General features: G+C 41.8%; 1 protein-coding gene across 1 annotated transcript in view; it reads right to left on the bottom strand.

Moving 5' to 3' along the window:
* Positions 1-16,894: 16,894 nt before the first annotated feature.
* rerg (RAS-like, estrogen-regulated, growth inhibitor) overlaps positions 16,895-18,378 on the bottom strand; it is a 74,204-nt gene continuing 72,720 nt past the window's right edge. The window contains exon 5 of the mRNA XM_079656030.1: positions 16,895-18,135. Within this exon, the coding sequence (XP_079512156.1) occupies positions 17,725-18,135 (411 nt within the window). The 3' untranslated portion in view covers positions 16,895-17,724. The remainder of the gene's footprint in view (positions 18,136-18,378) is intronic.

The raw sequence follows: 18,378 nt of genomic DNA, 5'->3' as shown, positions 1-18,378 counted from the left end.
ATCTAAGCTTTTTTATTGGTTGTAATTTACATGGATACATTTGAATGGTGTGACAATATCCTATTTGATTGGGTTAAAATGTAGCCTACATATTCTTCCTGTTATGTCTGCCTGCTTTATTTTACCTAATGCAAAGTGACCTGCTCCATCGAAATCAGTCGCATTGACCCGAAGACACATTTTGAGTTGTATACCGTGTTGGAAAGAGGAGATTCCTAGCTTTCAAATGATATCAGGATTGTTTTTGTACTCCAAATATTAAGCAAAATATGTCACATTATATAATGACTGTTACAGAGTCATCATTTTGAGAAAAAGACCTTTAAAGTTTTCTCTTCTCTGGAATCCATCGATCTGATTGATTATTAGCGCAGCAAATGATCAGAATACTACGGAGGGAAGATATTTTCGTTTGGACTACTGCACTCACGGGAAACACCGGCTGTTATGCCTGTTATGCCTGTTGTGACGTTAAGTTACTCCGTTCTCCGCTTGTAATTATGCCGTTACAAGCTTCAAACCTGTATTCATCTGAATTTGCCGGAACAAGTTTAATATTCTGAAAGCCAAGGCTTTGTTTATTTGAAATCAGATGAAAACAAACTGTAACGGACCCTGCCGTGTTATCTATGATTACTATGCCTTACATTCATAATTTCAGCGGGAGGGAGGGGGAGCGGCGCTGCGGAAGAGCAGAGTGGCCAGTGAGAGGCGAGCTGTGGTCTTCCCTTTCCAAGCTTAAAATATGCGTGTAGCTAATGAGATTGAATATATATAACAATAAAAAATAACAAAATATACACAGCTAGATCAGATCGCGTTTTAGATGCGACTTTAGAGTGGAGGAGAATTATTGAAACAGGATTTGTACAGTGTTCCGCGCCGCGTGTATAAGTGTGTGTTTGTGTATTTTTGCGTTTGTGTGTATTGTGTTTGTTTCCCGGGGAAAACACTCACGAGAAACACCGGCTGTTATGCCTGCAGTGACGTTAAATTACTCCATTCTCCGCTTGTAATTATGCCGTTACAAGCTTCAAAGTTTTAGGCCTATTTATCATCTGAATTTGCCGAAACAAGTTTAATATTCTGAAAGCCAAGACTTTGCTTATTTGAAATCAGATAAAAACAAACTGTAACGGACCCTGCCGTCTTATCTATGATTACTATACACCTTACATTCATAATTTCAGCGGGAGGGAGGGGGAGCGGCGCTGAGGAACAGCAGAGTGGCGAGTGAGAGCTGTCATCTTCCCTTTACGAGCTTCAAACATGCCTGTAGCTAGTGAGATTGAATATATATAACAATCAAAAATAACAAAATATACACAGCTAGATCAGATCCCGTTTTAGATGCGACTTTAGAGTGGAGGAGAATTATTGAAACGGGATTTGTACAGTTTTCCCCGGCATCTGCTGCTGCGAAAATGTGGGGCAGGGCTGAAAAGTGGGGGGCCAATGGCCCCCTGCCCCCCCCCGCTTCCGGCGCCCTTGTCCCACGGGGACTCTCCCTCCCCAACCTCAAATCCCTTACTTGAGCCTGAGGATGTAGTTGCCGTCCCTTTGGCTACATCAATTAAAAATATCTATCTGAATAAAGAAAGGGCTATAAAATCCAAGAAAAAGAGATCAAAGAAGACACCCCAATGGTGACACTTTGAAAACCATACCGCCCTGCTTTCTCCCATTTGCTCCTTATGCCCAACATTCCCATTGCATCTCTCAACACAAGAGACCTAAATGATCATGTTAAATGCCAATCAGCCTTCACATTTCTACATTCAGAAAATCATGACATCTACCTACTTCAGGAAGGTAATATAAACTATAGGGACAATTACAAGATGCTTGAGGACAGATGGAGCCATGGACAATCCGTGTGGTCGGTTGATAACAAAAATTGGTCTTCGGGGTTGCAATCTTATTTAAAGAGAATCATTTTGACATCCAGAGGGTCCAACGCATATCAGATGGTAGAATTCTCTGTGTTGATGTTGGGTGGGGTGATGCCAATCTGAGAATTATCAATGTGTATTGCCCTGCTGATCTTCAAGAATGCTTAGAAGCACTAAAAGCAATCCAGCAACTCCTTTTATGTGGAAGGGAGATTATATTGAAATTATCGTTTAACAACATCCCTTGTAAAGCTGGACTCCAGCTCAGAATTTGGAGGTGTAGGAACTTAACCGCCTTTGAGAAATGCCAAATGTCCACACAGTCAGTGGTAAAGGTTAGCCTCACAATGGTCCATGACTACATTCTCAGGGACAGAGTGAAGTTTAAGGATGCCGAAATTAAAACCATGTGGAAAATTGATGCCATTTTTTTAACAAAAGAACTGATGGATGCACTTTAAATAATTTGTTGTTGGGAAAGACTAAATATTTTTGATGGACTTTTTAAATGAAATATTGTTGGAAAAAGAAAACATATATTTGGATGTAATAGGATTATAAGTGTGTTGTTTTTTAAAACAGAAAACATGTAAATGCAAGTTTATCTTTGTAATTTATATTCCTTAAAAAACAATAAAGCGTCTAAAAATTGATGGTCGTGGTGTAGTCACGCATTCTGGTGGGATCAGGCTGGTTAGTTCAGCTATCTTCCCTGTCTGGAGGTTAAAGTCTCCGAGAAGTACAGTGGGAGGGCCAGTTTCAGGGATGTGTGAGAGGAGATTATCTAATTCCTCCAAGAAGTCCCCTAAGGCGCCTGGTGGACGGTAGAGAACAACAATGGTTAATTGTATAGGATGGGTTACTGTGACGGCATGGAATTCAAAGATGGAAGGAGTGAAGTTAGGTAGCTTGAAGAGAAGCTCCATTTGGGAGAGAGCAGGAGACCAGTGCCACCTCCTCTGCCAGAGGGTCTGGGTGTGTGGGTGAAGGAATATGCTGTGGAGAGAGCTGCTGGGGTGGATGTGTTGGATGGAGTAATCCAGGTCTCAGTGAGAGCAAGGAAATCCAGAGACTGCAGGGAAGCCAGAAATGAAGTCAGCCTTAGGAACAGCTGACTGGCAGTTCCACAGGCCACCTGAAACTAGATGTTGGATCTCAGTGGAGCATGTGGGATAGACGAGAGCAGGCCGGTTATATCGATTAGGATAGGGGTTCCCAACCTTTTTTCCCAAGAGCCCCCTCAAATGACTCCTGTTGGAAGTTTCCCCCCCCCCCCACACACACACACACAGGAGGCAGCGGTAATTAAAGTTTAAAAGTCTCAAAATGCTACAACTAATGTCACAAACTGGATGAATGTGAAGTATTTTGTTAAAGGAGGATGAAAACGTAATTAAGGAGCACTATTGGAGTGACTTTGATGGTTATTGGACTCAGGATTAATTCATTTGGACTCCCGCTGTATGAAGAAATTAAAGAACGGCGCGGAAGTGTAAACAATTCACAAAGGGATTAAACTGTTTAAAACACATGCTCAAAGTAAGCCAGATTTTGCCGATGTGTTTATGTGGATTCAAAAGTCGTAAATAATCTACAAAATGGAGGAGACCGATCTGATCGGAGCAACTGTGACGAATAATCCAACTGAAACCGGCATGGACAATGACTATGTTTTTAAAATGTGCTTATCCAGAAAAGCCTGGTTTGGACACTTTATGGGCAGAAGAAACATTTATATGAAAGAAAGAATTATACATTTCTGTGTTTTTATGCCTTTATTAGCTACTAACTTGAATTTTTATTAAAAATAATCAATCAATTATTTGTTATATTTTATTGTAATGTAGAGACAAGGCTTTTAGTGACAATCATATATTGCGTTACAATCACTGTAAGAAATGGGGGGGAGCCAGGGGGAGCTTGGCTCCCCCGAAGAGGGATGGAGCTCCCCTGAAGGCCGACTTTGAGATAAATAGGGGGAGCCCAAAAGAATCGTGCATATTTGTGTCACACAGATTAGAAATGTTGAGTTTCTGTAAATAAAAGTTCTTGAAATAAATAGTCATTGTTCATTACAGTTTCTGAATATGTTTTATATTTGTGAATATCTCTGGGTGTTGCCATCTGTACGTGGGGGCACTGCATTCTTTAAGCTACTTACGTTGCTATGGTTACGGCAGGCGATGCTGACGTGGTATTTGATATTTTTATACTGATATTTTTTTTAACTCTGGCTTTGTAATAAAAAATATGGCGAAACGAAAACAGCCAAGCCTTCGCAAAGAAGCGAAGGAGTCTAAAAATGACAACGTGAACGGAACAATTTTAGTTGGCCGGCTGTAAGCGGCGTTAGGGTCGAGTTTGACAGCTCCACACCGAGGGAGAGGTCTGCCGATGCGGAGCCTGAAGAGGCTTCAACAACGGCCACAGCCGCCGGCGCCACGTGCTAGCGAACCTTTCCTGGCGATGCCCATGACCTGCCTTTTAACTGGACACAGAAAATATGGAGTGAGTGGAATGCAAGGTATCCATGGCTTTTCAAAAAAAAATAAAAAGGTAATTCCAGAATTGGAGGATATTTCATGTCCCCTTATGCAAAATCTAATCATCCATGTCCAAAAAGCTAAAACATGCACTTGTTGTGTTAAACATACTTGTCTTAAGACAAAATGTATATAAAGTTGTAGAAAAAGTAGTTTCAAAATATTATTTAAATGATCAAATAGCTCTCGAACACCCACTAAAATGGCATTTTTCTCTTGTCCCCGCTTTTTGGTGACCAACTTGCATGTCAAATATAACATTTAAAATAGAGATTTTATTTACTTTTTTTGGCATTATTCTATTGATATATATCTCTTGTAATGGTAAAATCAATTTGTTAAATCATAAACATATTTTAAATAACAGTCATTTTGCACAGAAGGTGTGTCCCTCAACATACGTTCAACCCTGTTACCCAAACCTTTTTAGATTGGCAGAGGAAGTGAAACAACTGTAAGTCAAATGACACAGTGGAAGTGACATCAGCAAGCATGTTAGTGCCATGGCTCGACCAAAACTAAGTCCTCTCTTTTATTTTTCATATTTTTACAATCTTTTCAGTCTTAAAAAAGTTTGGCACTCTAACCCACTCAACCCTGTTACAATATTATCAGAATAAAGCATATTCATTTCAAAGTTATCTTTCTTTCATTACATATCCAAGTTTGTCGTTGCCTTGAAAGTAGCATTATCTAGCGATAATTCCTGAGGTTAAAGCTCAAATTAGCATTGATTTTCAACCCTGTTACTTTCAACCCTGTTACTATAATTAGAGTAACAGGGGTAATTCTTCATTGGAAAATATACATTTGATGCCTTAGCTGGGCAAATCACTTTTTTTTTTTTTTAATGGTTTATCATCTGTTTTTCCTAAATACATTATAAAAAAAAATTATAAAATAAAAGGTTCATTTTTCAAAAATGTTGGTGTCTAAATTGTCCTCCAATTCTGGAATGACCCAACAAATGTGGATGTGAGATTTGCAAAGAGGCAAAAAGTATATTGATCTCCCTGCCGCTCGCAAAAAAATCCACCTGAGTGCACCTTTCACAAGAATGGATTCAGGGAAAAGTCAGCAGTGATCAACAAAATAACCTGCAGGAAAAGATTTATAAGCACCATAAGAGCAAGGCACACCAAACAAGGCAGGCCTATTGGCCTATTGGCAATCAATGTTGATCTAATGCAGGAAACATATACATCTTTCAGGTCTGCCTATGATTGCCAAAAAATATAAAAAATAGGGCTCCCCCGAAAGCAAATGGGTAATTCGAACACTGGTTACAATTATATGTAAAAATCAGGTGTCAGCAATCTCTCCTGATTTGGAGAGTGGCTAACCAGGGACCTGAGTCAAAGGCCTAGGGCCCGTCACACCTCCCCCCTTAAGAATAAGGTATAACCTCAGATCCTGAAACAAAACAACAACATTAGATACATTTTCTTCCAATTCATAAATCCGAGAAACACGTTTCAGAGCACATAAAAACTGCATTATAAGCCTATCAAAAATGATACTAGGCAAAGAAGGAACTTTGACAAAAAGTACATGAGGTGACTACATACATTTGCGCAAAACCCGCAATCATTACAGCCTAACCCCAGGAAAAGCAACTACTGCAGCTTAGTGGACGAAACAGGGAATGCCTGTACGGCCAAAATTTCAAGAACAATGGGACGAAGCTCCCCTTGCCTGCCCCATCTTACCCAAAGAGGTTACTGTAGCTCTCTTTGAAATACTTCAGTGTGTTACACATGTTGCACTCTGACCTTCTAGCCCAATTGACATTGCCACATGTTTTGCACTTCCAATCATTTACACTGAAGAGACCCCTGCTCTTCCCAGCCAGAGTTTTCCAACCATCTGTTCCTCCAGCTTTCATCATATGTGCCCTCATGGTTTTCTTCCTGCCACATCTGTAACAATAGCTTCTTCTGGCAAAGTTCATCATTCCACACTTATCAGGACAAAACCAGTCCTCGCCTCTAACTTAAAAACTCTTTCCTGCAATGTTTATTTTGTTACCCCTGAATGGCTTTGCATGATCTGGCCAAACATGACCACCTGCCAGATCATTTCCCAAAATGATGTCCACTCCAGTCACGGGCAACTCTGGACGAACACCAACCTCCACTTCTCTCTGGACCAAATCACAGGGCAGAAACAGTTAATGCTCCGGCACAGAAATGGTTTGCAGACCAATCCCTCTGACTAGAACACAGCGCCCCATGTCTGAATCTGGAGAAAAAGGCAAGATGGCCTACCTCACAAAAGTATTCAAAGCTCCTGAGTCCCTCAAAATCCTGACTTGAACTTTCTTGTCACTCCCAACTAGAGTTACAAAACCGTCAGACATAAACGAAGCATAACCCGACTCAACCTCTGAGATATCAATTGCCTTACCCTGCATTTGCAATGGAGCCAAGACTTCTGTTTCACCAACTTTGGGATTATGAATAGTTGTAGCCAAACCAACTGACTTCACATGAAAATTGTTGCTTTTCCCCTCTAGCAAAGGACATTCTTGTTTCCAATGACCCTGTTGATGGCAATAATGACACACATTTGCATTGCTTGTGCCATTAGGATGCTGTGCAAACTTTGGGGACAAAGATCCTGTTTTCTGAGATTCATTCCTATCATAACGCTCACCAAAGATGCGACTGTGCGTCACCACATACTCATCAGCCAGTACTGCTACCTCCCTAGGACATGTGACTTTATTTTCATTAATATATGCAATGTTCTCAGGGACAAACTGTTTCAACTGCTCCAGAACAATTAAATCACATAACTGATCCAACGTTTTTACACCAGAAGAAGAGTACCAGCGCTTGAAATGCAAGATCAAATCCCGTGCAAATTCCACGTGTTTTGTTACCACTCTTTCGCCAGTCTCTAAAACGTTGGCGGTACGCTTCAGGCACCAACTCATAAGCCTTCAAAACAGACAATTTCACCGTATCATAAACTGTACAGGCGTCAGAAGATAAAGCGGAGTAAGCTTCTTATGCTTTACCCGTAAACACACACTGCAACATTAAAGTTCTGTCCTCATCAGGCCAGCCCCTTGAATCAGCAACACGCTCAAACAGACAAAAAAGTGTCTATATCATTTTCATTAAACGTTGGCAACAACAGTAAATGACTTAGTAAATGCAACATCAAAGCGTGAACTTAAAAGTTCCTCATTCCAAGCCAATGCAGAAATTTTCCTGCCCTAATCAAAGCCAATTTTTGCAGTTCCAAATCCAGTTTCATTTGTTCTAACCTCAAAATCAACAATTATTTCTGTTGTTCAAATGTCAAGCCAGACACAGAATTAGTTACAATGCTCTTACCTCCCCTGTCCATCAGTACCGCACAGTCTAGCAAATGAGCCTTTATAACACTTTTCAGGGTTGCCTTTGTTTGTTTGGAGTCAACATCAACAGAGTAATAATGAGCAATCTTCACCAACTGCTCCTTTGTACATTGCTCCAACAACTCATCCGAGGGACACTGAGCAAAATCTTCCACAATGTTAGCCATATCAAACCACAAAAATCTAGCAACCTAGATAACCAAATTGAGGTAACATACACCAAACCTTTACACTATGCAACTAGTGGCTACAATTGGTGACTCCCCATGCTCAACTAACTCATTACAGTATGTCCCTTATCTGACTAAACTCTTACCTAGTCTTCGTACAGATACTTGTGGCAGGTATTTATTCACTGAAACCCAGTGGTACTGGAAGGCAACTGTATACACACGACCCCACAAGAAACCATGGACATGATCCATAGACAACTGCTCTAGCCACTTTCTCTGTCACCTAAACCAAACCCCCCATAAAAGACTCTCTATTAGAACCTGCTGCTTGGCCTCACAGAGGAGAACACCAGTCACATGCCACACCAAACATTTTAGCATATTTACCTCAAAGAAAACTGGCCCAAACTAGATTATAATAAAGCTCTCCAACACAACTACATCCATGTGTGATACTCCAACCTAAATTAGCACAGAAAATTCATACCAACAAAATGTATGTCAAAATTTGACCTTTGACTTTAGACGGGCCCCCATGTCACGCCCTGGCTCAAGGACGGACAAAGGAAGGAGACCACACATTATTCATCCAATTGAAGTGCAGTTATTTAAAGAAACCAAATTAACTATGAAGTCAGTTAATCAGTAATGTGTGTAGTGTGTGGGTGTGTGAACATGCATCAGTGTATAAAGAAAGAACACCCGAACCAAGGTCCAGTAAAGCCAAGCAACCCAAGAGGAGAGAGAGACTGACTGCTCAGGCACCCATACTTGTAGCTGAGCAGTCAACCCAAATCAGGTGTCAGCAATCTCTCCTGATTTGGAGAGTGGCTAACCAGGGACCTGAGTCTAAGGCCTATGGGCTGTCACACCTGTCAAACAGCAGACATTGTTAGTGAGATAGCATGAAGCTTGAAAAATAAAGGGTATTTATTAAATATTATGTAACTTAGTTTGCTTTTAACGGGGGGTCTTGAGAGGGTTCCCTGTTAAGCCCTGAGCCTGTTTTTCAGGTCTCAGGCTCGACAATGACATTCCCAGAACAAATGACCATATCTTCCCTTCTAAAAGGGTTAAATTAATAATCTTTTTTCTCACAGCAATGATAAACCTGTGAGTTGGATGTAGAAAAGTCAGAATCAATATAGATGTTTTTTATTTTAAAGAAAATTCAGATTGAAAATAGTACAAAACTGTAAATTATAGTGTCCGTCCAAAAATAATGTTTTACTTACAGTGAAAAGAAACTACTCTTGGATAATGGTAAGGTAGACTAAAAGCTTTAGGAATCCAAAGTACAACATATAATAAGTACCCTGTATCAAGATTTATGCAAAACAAGTGACATCTGATCTTTTTAGAGAGGTTTAGCAAAAAAAACTCCACCTCTGAGGTGATTTGGGTGGAAATGGGGGTTTTACCGTTTCTCTGGAGCCCATTGGTCGATTTTGGTGATTGAGATCTCTTTCTCACCGTTAGAGCCAATATAATCGAAGGGGAATCTCCCCACACACACACATGGTAAAACAAAAAGGTGGGGGCTTCGCGCACGCAGTTTTGCCCTAGAGTGAAGCTGTCTCTAGGTCTGACATCTCAAAACCGAAAAGCAGATTTATTGCTCATGGATTATCAGAAATCATTCAAAGTGACACAGACACATTGAATTAACCTATGGATTAACTTTAGCATCGTTTTGATCGTTTTAATGCCATTGAAGACCACTTTTGACCAGACTACAACACAGGTGAGCCATTTTGCCGTTTTTAGCTAACTAGCTCGATATGTTTTGATGTGTGTTCTTGTTATTATCTCCGATAATTTGTATAATTGAGTGATAATGAGGGTACTCCTCGATTCTGTGTCCCCTCACGATGTGAAACGATGGGTTGAGATGTGCAGCAAAGATAAATAATAAGGTTTTGTGTGTGAATTTTGGTGCAGTCATCTGTTAGAATTGTTCGCTCGTTGCTAATTCAGAGGCTCAGCGTTAGCATTGTGTTTTTTTTTGTTGAAAAAACAATTAAAATGATCAGTTAGATGAGTTTCTTTCCGTTACATGAATATAAAACATTCATAGTTTATTAACTGAACATGCCCTCAGACACTGTTTCCTGCAAAATCTTGCAGGAGGCCCCCGTTACCGGGGTCTCTCGGGCTTAACAGAGTCACACATCCAAAATATTGGATTTCCCAGTTATGTAATCCTATTATTGCCAGTCCAATGGATTTCTAGGCCCTATACACATATATTAGCACACCAATGACTTGTCCACAATATATTATGAAGGAATTAGGGTATTTAAAATATATATGTAATATAATATAATAAATGACACATTTCTAGTGGTGTGGTGCCGAGAGACGGGAGTCGGAGGCGGGGAATCGAAGGTACAAGCTAGACTTTTATTAAGCATCTGCAAACACATGTAAACACTTCAAGCCCGGGAAGCGAAGACTGGCAAAAACAGGAAGTCCGGCTCACTCAAATGTCCGTGCAGAACAATACCCCAACCCATAGATCCGCGGGTGAATAATGTCAATCACCACAGTGGACAGATTTCGGTAGACTTTTAGTACGTTATTGAGGACACCTAATTCTACACAAAATTGTTCAGAAACCTTTTGTTGAAATTTCTTTGGGGTAATGTTTTTTTTTTCATTATGCAGCCGCCCATTAAAGGTGGGGTAGCTAAGTTTGAGAAACCGGCTCGAGATACACTTTTTGTTATATTCCATGGAATGCTCTTAGCATCCCGATAGCAATGAATATCTTAAGTGCTTTGACAATAAATCCATACAAAAATGTCATCTGTGGAAGCCGTAGTACTGTAAAAAGAACGACCAATCATCTGAGCCGGCCCGGCTAATATAACTGGATGGCCTACCTGCCTGTCAGCCTTCCATCTGTGCACAAACTTATCTCGTGCCCTCATTGGTCATGTGCGCGTTCGTGTGTGTTGGAGGAGAGGCTCTGTAAGGAAGTGGCAGATTTTTTCCGGTTGTGTATTTTCAAATTCCAGCGCACTCGAGCTGGTTTCTCCAAAATTACCTACCCCCACCTTTAAGAAAACATAAAAGGTTTCATCCCCAAATCTAACAAAGCTTTTCAATTAAAATATTTTACAGTATAGGTGGATGAAGGTGCTTTTATACTTTCATTTCAAATGTCTTTTAGATTGTCTACCACATTAAACAGGACAATCATTGTAATAGTCTGGTGGAATGCAAACATATGTAAGAATGTGATGACATTTAAAAGAGACCGAATGAATCACTTGAGGTGTTTTCCTCTCCTAAAGCGGATGTACTATAGCACTTGGGAAATAATCTCCCCAAGCTCAACTCAAACAGCGTGTCAGTGTGTCTCCAGCCACTCAGAAGGAAGAATGTGATGTGTGTGAGAGAGGAGAGCCTGGGAGGGTCGGAGTGTTTACAGAGGAACCCTCGCCGCACCACTTTCATTTCCTCTGCTAGGAAACTCCTGCTGCCTTTCTGCTGTTCTGCTCTGATTTATATTGGAACATTTAATAAGAATGTCCTTGTTTTGAATTACCAAATAGGTTCCTAACAAAGCAGTACATTAGAACATCCAGAATCATTTTTATTGACTTTCTAGGATTGACTTAATATAAATTATCTTCTGCTGTGTTTTTATCTGTCAGTCAAAAAGCCCCCATGGTTATTTATGTATGTGCCAACATCAGTGTAGATGAAATGTTCCCCATGGCAGCATATCTAAACAGGACGTATGGGATATCAGTCTCTGCACGGATATGGGAATCATTTTCGCTCTGGAGACGCTGGTGTTCCTCCAGAGATGTGAGCAGCATCGCCAAAGTGAGTTTTTTTCAGTTCTGCTGAATATTTTCCTCGAGCTGAGCACAATGCTACAAAAAAGTGGAAGTCAGATAACATAATAAAAACATGCACTGCTTCTCAGCTCAAGGGCTGATGAGTTATTACCTCCACAGAAGGGTTTTTGTTTTCTTTCCCATTTGTTTTTGTATTTGTCAGCAGCAATAACGCAGAATAGTTATTATAGAATAGTAATTCTGCGTTATCATAGTTCACAACTCAACTATCCCAACAATGCATTGCCTGGCCATCTAGCAGGTGTATGATGACGTCGGCATTTTCACGTCCTTTGATTGGATTGTCAGCGCTAGCAGTCAGTATCTGGTGTGAGGGTTAGGATTAGGGTTAGGGTTAGGGTAATGTTGTGAATCGAGTGGCCTGTGTTCATCGTCCATAACATACGCCTGCCCATACCATAATCCCACCACCACCATGGGCCACTCGATTCACAACATTACCCTAACCCTAACCCTAATCCTAACCCTCACACCAGATACTGACTGGTTTTCGGACCCCCCCAGACCCCCCCAATAAAGCAAAAATGCACGTTTCAGAGTGGCCTTTTATTGTGGCTAGCCTAAGGCACACCTGTGCAATAATCATGCTGTCTAGTCAGCATCTTGATATGCCATACCTGTGAGGTGGGATGGATTATCTCGGCAAAGGAGAAGTGCTCACTATCAAAGATTTTTTCAGATTTGTGAACAATATTTGAGAGAAATTGTTATTTTGTGTATATAGAAAATGTTTTAGATCTTTGAGTTCATCTCATGAAAAATGGGAGCAAAAACAAAAGTGTTGCGTTTATATTTTTGTTCAGTGTAAATCTCACGTACCCCCTGTAGTACTCCAACGTACCCCTAGGCGTGTGTATGTCTACAGAAGGTCCAGTTGTGATTGAGATTGGGCTTGCATTCATTAGATGGAAAACAATGGGTACCAATGTTTCAACAGATCGAATGATGTGTATATAAATTACTGTTTGCTTACACATTATCCATGCCCAGTGTGAGGGGATTACATTGTTGGTGCTTTGTTTTTTAATTGCTTTGCTGCCAAAATAATCTATTAATGGGCTTCTGTTTTTGACTTAATCACAAAAGATGAGAGTGAGGGGAGGCATTTATAACACTGTTAGTGTCAGCGACAAAAAAAGCTGTCTTTTATATTTTCTTAGAACGGGCAGGTAAAACAGAGGTCTGAACTTCAGCAGCGTTGAAGCAGCTGGAGGGTAATGAGAGTGAGCTGCCTCCACCTGCTGAGCTCCACATCACTCATCTCAGTGCTGCGTATCTCACAGCAAGACTTTCATCTGCTCATTACACCCATACATGACTTCATCTTAATGACTTTCCCCATGCCCTGCGCCGTGGGAGGGCCAGGGAGGGCCAGGCCCTCCCATTTGACATTCCTGCCCTCCCCCAATAAACACGTTTTTTATTATTTATAACATTTAAAAAAAAATGTTTTTAATTTTTTTAATTATAAAAAAAGGGTGAATTTTTATGCTACGATGTATGTGATGTCAGATAGTAAAAAAAAAAAATCGCAGGCTACGTCAAATAAATTCATGTGTCTGTTTAGATGTGTCACATTTAGACCAATCACAGCGTCACACTCTGCCGCCTATTCTGGATTTGTTTATTGTTTATTGTGCATTCTGTAGACTCCCATTTCTGTTTGAATTAAAAAATGGACATCAGAAATTGGCTTAAAAGGCCTAAGGATTTATTGAAACGAAATAGCGATGAAAGAACTGCAGCCGATGGTGCTGCTGGCGACCCTGCACCTGCCGTTGCAGCAGCACGCCTTAATGTCACAAGCTTGACCTTGGCAAACCCCGGGGCTGAGTTAGCGAGCCCAGCGAGCCCTTGACTCATCAAGGCGGCCACCACCAACGCTGTCCTCCGAGGCACAGCTCCTTGTGCCCCTACCATCACCACCTGCGTTGCCACACCCTGTACCACACCCGCCATCCTCCTCCTCCGTGCCGGTGCCTCCACTACAGACGCTACCTTGCAGCACATCAACAGGTAGGCTACTTTTGGGCCAGCAACCGCTCAAAGACCAACAGTCCCAGGTGATCTTGGGGTTAATAAACCCAACCAGATGAAACTGGATCGTTATCCAGGGAGATTGTTTTCAGGAAAGAAGCGCACTTTTGCCACTGCATGATACAACAACAGGCCATGGCTTGAATATTTGTTAAAAGCAGACGCAGCCTTTTGTTTCCCATGTAGACAGTTTAAAGTAAATACGTCTTCATCTGATGCGGCTTTTACTGTCAAAGGTTTTTGCGACTGGAAACACGCATTACAGACTGATAAAGGACTGATAAGGCATGCCGCATCAAAAGAACACATTTCATGTGAGAGTTTGTGGAGAGAGAGACAGATACGCGAGGAAACAAATAAGGAAATGAGTACTTTGGTGCACACAGATCAGCTGGCACGGAACCGTTATTACGTGTCAGCTGTCGTTGATATTATAGCTTTTTTAGCTGTCAACCAACTCCCTCTCAGAGGTGACCACGATTCACTCCACAGCATGTCCGAGTCAGGCAGTGGGCTCTTCCTATCGCTGTTTGAGTATAGCTGCACAAAGATGCAGAGTTGGACAAAATAATGTTCTAAGTTAGCTCGGCTCATACTTGCCAACCAATCATGGGCGGGGTGCTAGTTTATCGCCGGAGCTGTTAGATTAACATTAACATTCTTATTGTAGTTCTAAGTGCAGCCTGTAGCACCATCCTTGATGGAGCATGGAGCATATGTGTGGGCAGGAAAGGAGTGAGCAGAGAGTAGAGTAGTTGTCGATTCTTGTTCTGTTTTCTGTGACTATCTGCCTCACCCTGTCAGACTTTCAGTTGCGTGCGCTAGTAAAGAGACGTGTTACCATGGAAACCAAACAATGGTGTAGCTGTATTAAAGTCAGAGTGGAAACAGTCCTGAGTAAATCTGATTTTGTCAGAAATCGGGAGAAATATGATCCCGGGAGGAAACCGAGAGGGCAATGAAACCGGGAGGCTCCCGCGAAAATTGGGAGGGTTGGCAAGTATGGCTCGGCTGAGCGAAAGGATGCACCTGCAGTGCATAGGAATAAACCATGCCCAAGGAGGGCTAAACAGTTCATTGTCTCTACTATTTCTCTCCGAGTGCAACGATGAGGACGCTGCCATCCTTACCCAGTGTGTGCCTTGCTCGTGATTTACCAGTGTTTGTGTTGCCACGCGAACAATGTTTCAAAAGTGGATTCTATGTTTCCCTTTATTTGTGTATGTATTTGCGATAAGTGTGTGTCTTTACGCAATGCTGTTGGCCTTGCTGTTTGAGTACGTGTCCGGGAAATGGGCTACAATAGCCGTATTCCCATGGTCAAGCCACTTCTGAACTCAAGACAACGGAAGAGGCGTCTGACTTGGGCTAAGGAAAAGAAGCACTGGACAGTTGCACAGTGGTCCAAAGTCCTCTTTTCAGACGAAAGCAAGTTTTGTATTTCATTTGGAAGTCAAGGCGCCAGAGTCTGGAGAAAGGCTGGAGAGGAGCAAAATCCAAGTTGCTTGAAATCCAGTGTGAAGTTCCCACAGTCAGCGATGGTTTGGGGAGCCATGTCAGCTGCTGGTGTTGGTCCACTGTGTTTCATCAAGCCCAGAGTAAATGCAGCTGTGTACCAAGAGATTTTAGAGCACTACATGCTTCCGCCTGCTGAAAAGCTCTATGGAGATGAGGAATTCATTTTCCAGCATGATCTGGCACCTGCCCACAGTGCCAAAACCACCAGTAACTGGTGTACTGACCATGGCATTACTGTCCTCGATTGGCCTGCAAATTCCCCTGACCTGAACCCCATAGAGAATATGTGGGGTATTGTGAAGAAGAAGCTGAAAGACACCAGACCCAACAATGCTAATGAGCTAAAGGCCGCTATTGAAGCATCCTGGGCATCCATAACACCTCAGCAATGCCACAGGCTGATTGCCTCCATGCCACGCCGCATTGATGCAGTAATCCGTGCAAAAGGATTCCCAACCAAGTACTGAGTGCATTAATGGACATTTTCAAATGTTTGATTGTGTTTTGCTGTTATAAATCTTTTTTTTTTACTTGGTCTGAGGAACTATTCAAATTTTTTGAGATAGGATTTTTGAGTTTTCTTAAGCTGTATGCCATAATCAGCAATATTAAAATAATAAAAGGCTTGCAATATTTCAGTTGATTTGTAATGAATCCAGAATGTATGACATTTTTGTTTTTTTAATTGCATTACAGAAAATAAAGAACTTTATCACAATATTCTAATTTTCTGAGACAGTCCTGTATTGTGCCGCAGGCCCGCAGCACGTGACGGTTTTGTGTGCCCTCCCATGCAAATCATATGCCCTCCCTTTAGATTCGTTCTGGCGCCGGGTCTGACTTTCCCTGCTGTTTGGAACTAAAAGACAGTTTATATCTTAATGATGGGAAAACCTGGTCGTGTCCTTTACAGTCTTCTAGGTCAGGAAGAGGAGGAGCACTGTGGCTGCTTCCCGGGTTATTATGGGCTTTTCGCCTCTTATAATTATCTTCCAGATAGCTGGGCCACTCCTTTCGGTTTCAAACTGAAGAAAGACGTTTTTGTTTTTGTGTCCTATCCTTGAGTCAGCAGTCTATTTGCAGTAACAGGGTGTATTTAGTGGGAGATTTCCTTTTTTAATACAGTGCTATGACAAAAGTGGTTTACATTTGATTGGCTACTATATGGGGAAGGAAGAGAATCATAGATTGATCTGGTTTTCATTTCTGGCCTCAAGGCAATACCAATTCAACATTTAAAGAGTGTTCTTTTGAGGTGAAGTGTCTTGTTCAGCAACCTCCCTTTTAGAAAGCAAGGTAAGCCTTGATGAGTTGCAGGGCCTGGATATAACTGACATTAAACTCTATGTAAATAGGACATGTTTGATGGTGTGGCTGAAGGCGTATCCATCACACTGGTCATTATGTAGCTGAGCCCACCATCACGTCTGTGGAACATAAACCAGTGATGACATATACATGGATCATAAAAACTCATGAAGAGGACACCTGGTAGTTATATCTCAGTTTTTAATTACAAGTGCACAACTGGTTGTTTGATCATACAGGTCACTCACATGAAGAAGAAAACATTACATCTCAACAGTTACAGTAGCTTACTGTAGACGCCTTTGGCTTCTGTAGGACACAGCATTGCTTAAGGCAATATATCATTTATACATACTGTAGTCTACACTTTTACATTTACAGAGAATCCCTGGAATGTGACATGCTGGATTGACAGGACAGCTTCACTTAGAAAACCTTGACGTGTGGTGGACCTGTGCTTTGGTTTCTTCAGGAAAAACTCTTGGGTCCACGTGTAGAGGACAACAGAGCACACGGCAGAACATCATGTCAGCAGGAAGGATGGGACTTTGATACACGCTCTGTTTTGAAGGACATTGACAACCCTGGGATTGTCAAGGGTTGTCTACTTTTATATTGAAATAATTCTTCGATTTAATTTGGCCTTGATCACTGCTTACAGAACGGTTACACACAGGGGCTGCGCACATCACAATACCCCCTACAGACAAGATACAGAGAGGATCTTCTCTTTCCACATCAATAAATCCTTGGGTCCTTGGCATGCCAGAAAATACGTCTTTCATGCATCACTTTCACAAAAAGGGAGAACCTCATGATATTTATGGTTCCTTATGAAACTCCATGATACTTCTGATCAGAGTGAGTGCTTTACATCTTCCAGTGGGGAGAGATATTGCACTTGGAACATTTTAATTGAAAAACGATCAGAGAAAAAGAACACATTCCAGAGCCAAGCATTTCTAGAAACATTTACAGGAGATAAATGTACATTTCTCGTGCAACCACTCTCCCTTAGCTGCTGATCTTGGTCAGCATCTTGTTGATGGCCTGTTTGACGTGTGTGGTGGAGCTGCGGCGACGGGCCTTGCCCTGCACGGCCTTGCGGCGCCTCACTTCGCGACACAGCTCATGAAAGGCCTCGGCCACGGTGCCCCCCTCGTTGGCACACGCTGAACATTCGTAGAAGGCGCACGCCATTTCAGCAGCCAGACGCTCGCCCTCCTCGGTGCCCACCTGCCGGGCATGGTCCAGGTCCGACTTGTTGCCCACCAGGACCAGCGGCACGTTTTTGGGCCTCTTCACCTCCTCTAGGAGACTTCGCAGCGGAGCCACCTCCTCAAAGCTCCCGCGGTCTGTGATGTCATACACAATGACAAATCCGTCTCCCCAACGCATGTGACTCTCCTTCTGCTGGATGTCCTCCTGAGACAGAAGACAGAAACTCTGGTCACAAACTCAAAGTGTAACAATAATCCTGAATCGGTTCAATATTTGAGGAAACTCACTTACAGAGAATGAGATCATTTCTGTATGCTAAATATGAAGCTACAGCCAGCTGCCAGTTAGCTTAGCTTAGCATAAATACTCGAAACAGACGGAAAAGCTAACCTGGCTCTTTTTAATAGCAGTAACGTCTGCTCCAAACTTACAACATCTTATGTTGAC

Source organism: Notothenia rossii, assembly GCF_949606895.1.
Source record: "Notothenia rossii genome assembly, chromosome: 10".
Taxonomy (NCBI): domain Eukaryota; kingdom Metazoa; phylum Chordata; class Actinopteri; order Perciformes; family Nototheniidae; genus Notothenia; species Notothenia rossii.
The sequence above is the reverse complement of the archived record's forward strand: the minus strand, read 5'-3'. Positions and strand labels throughout refer to the sequence as shown.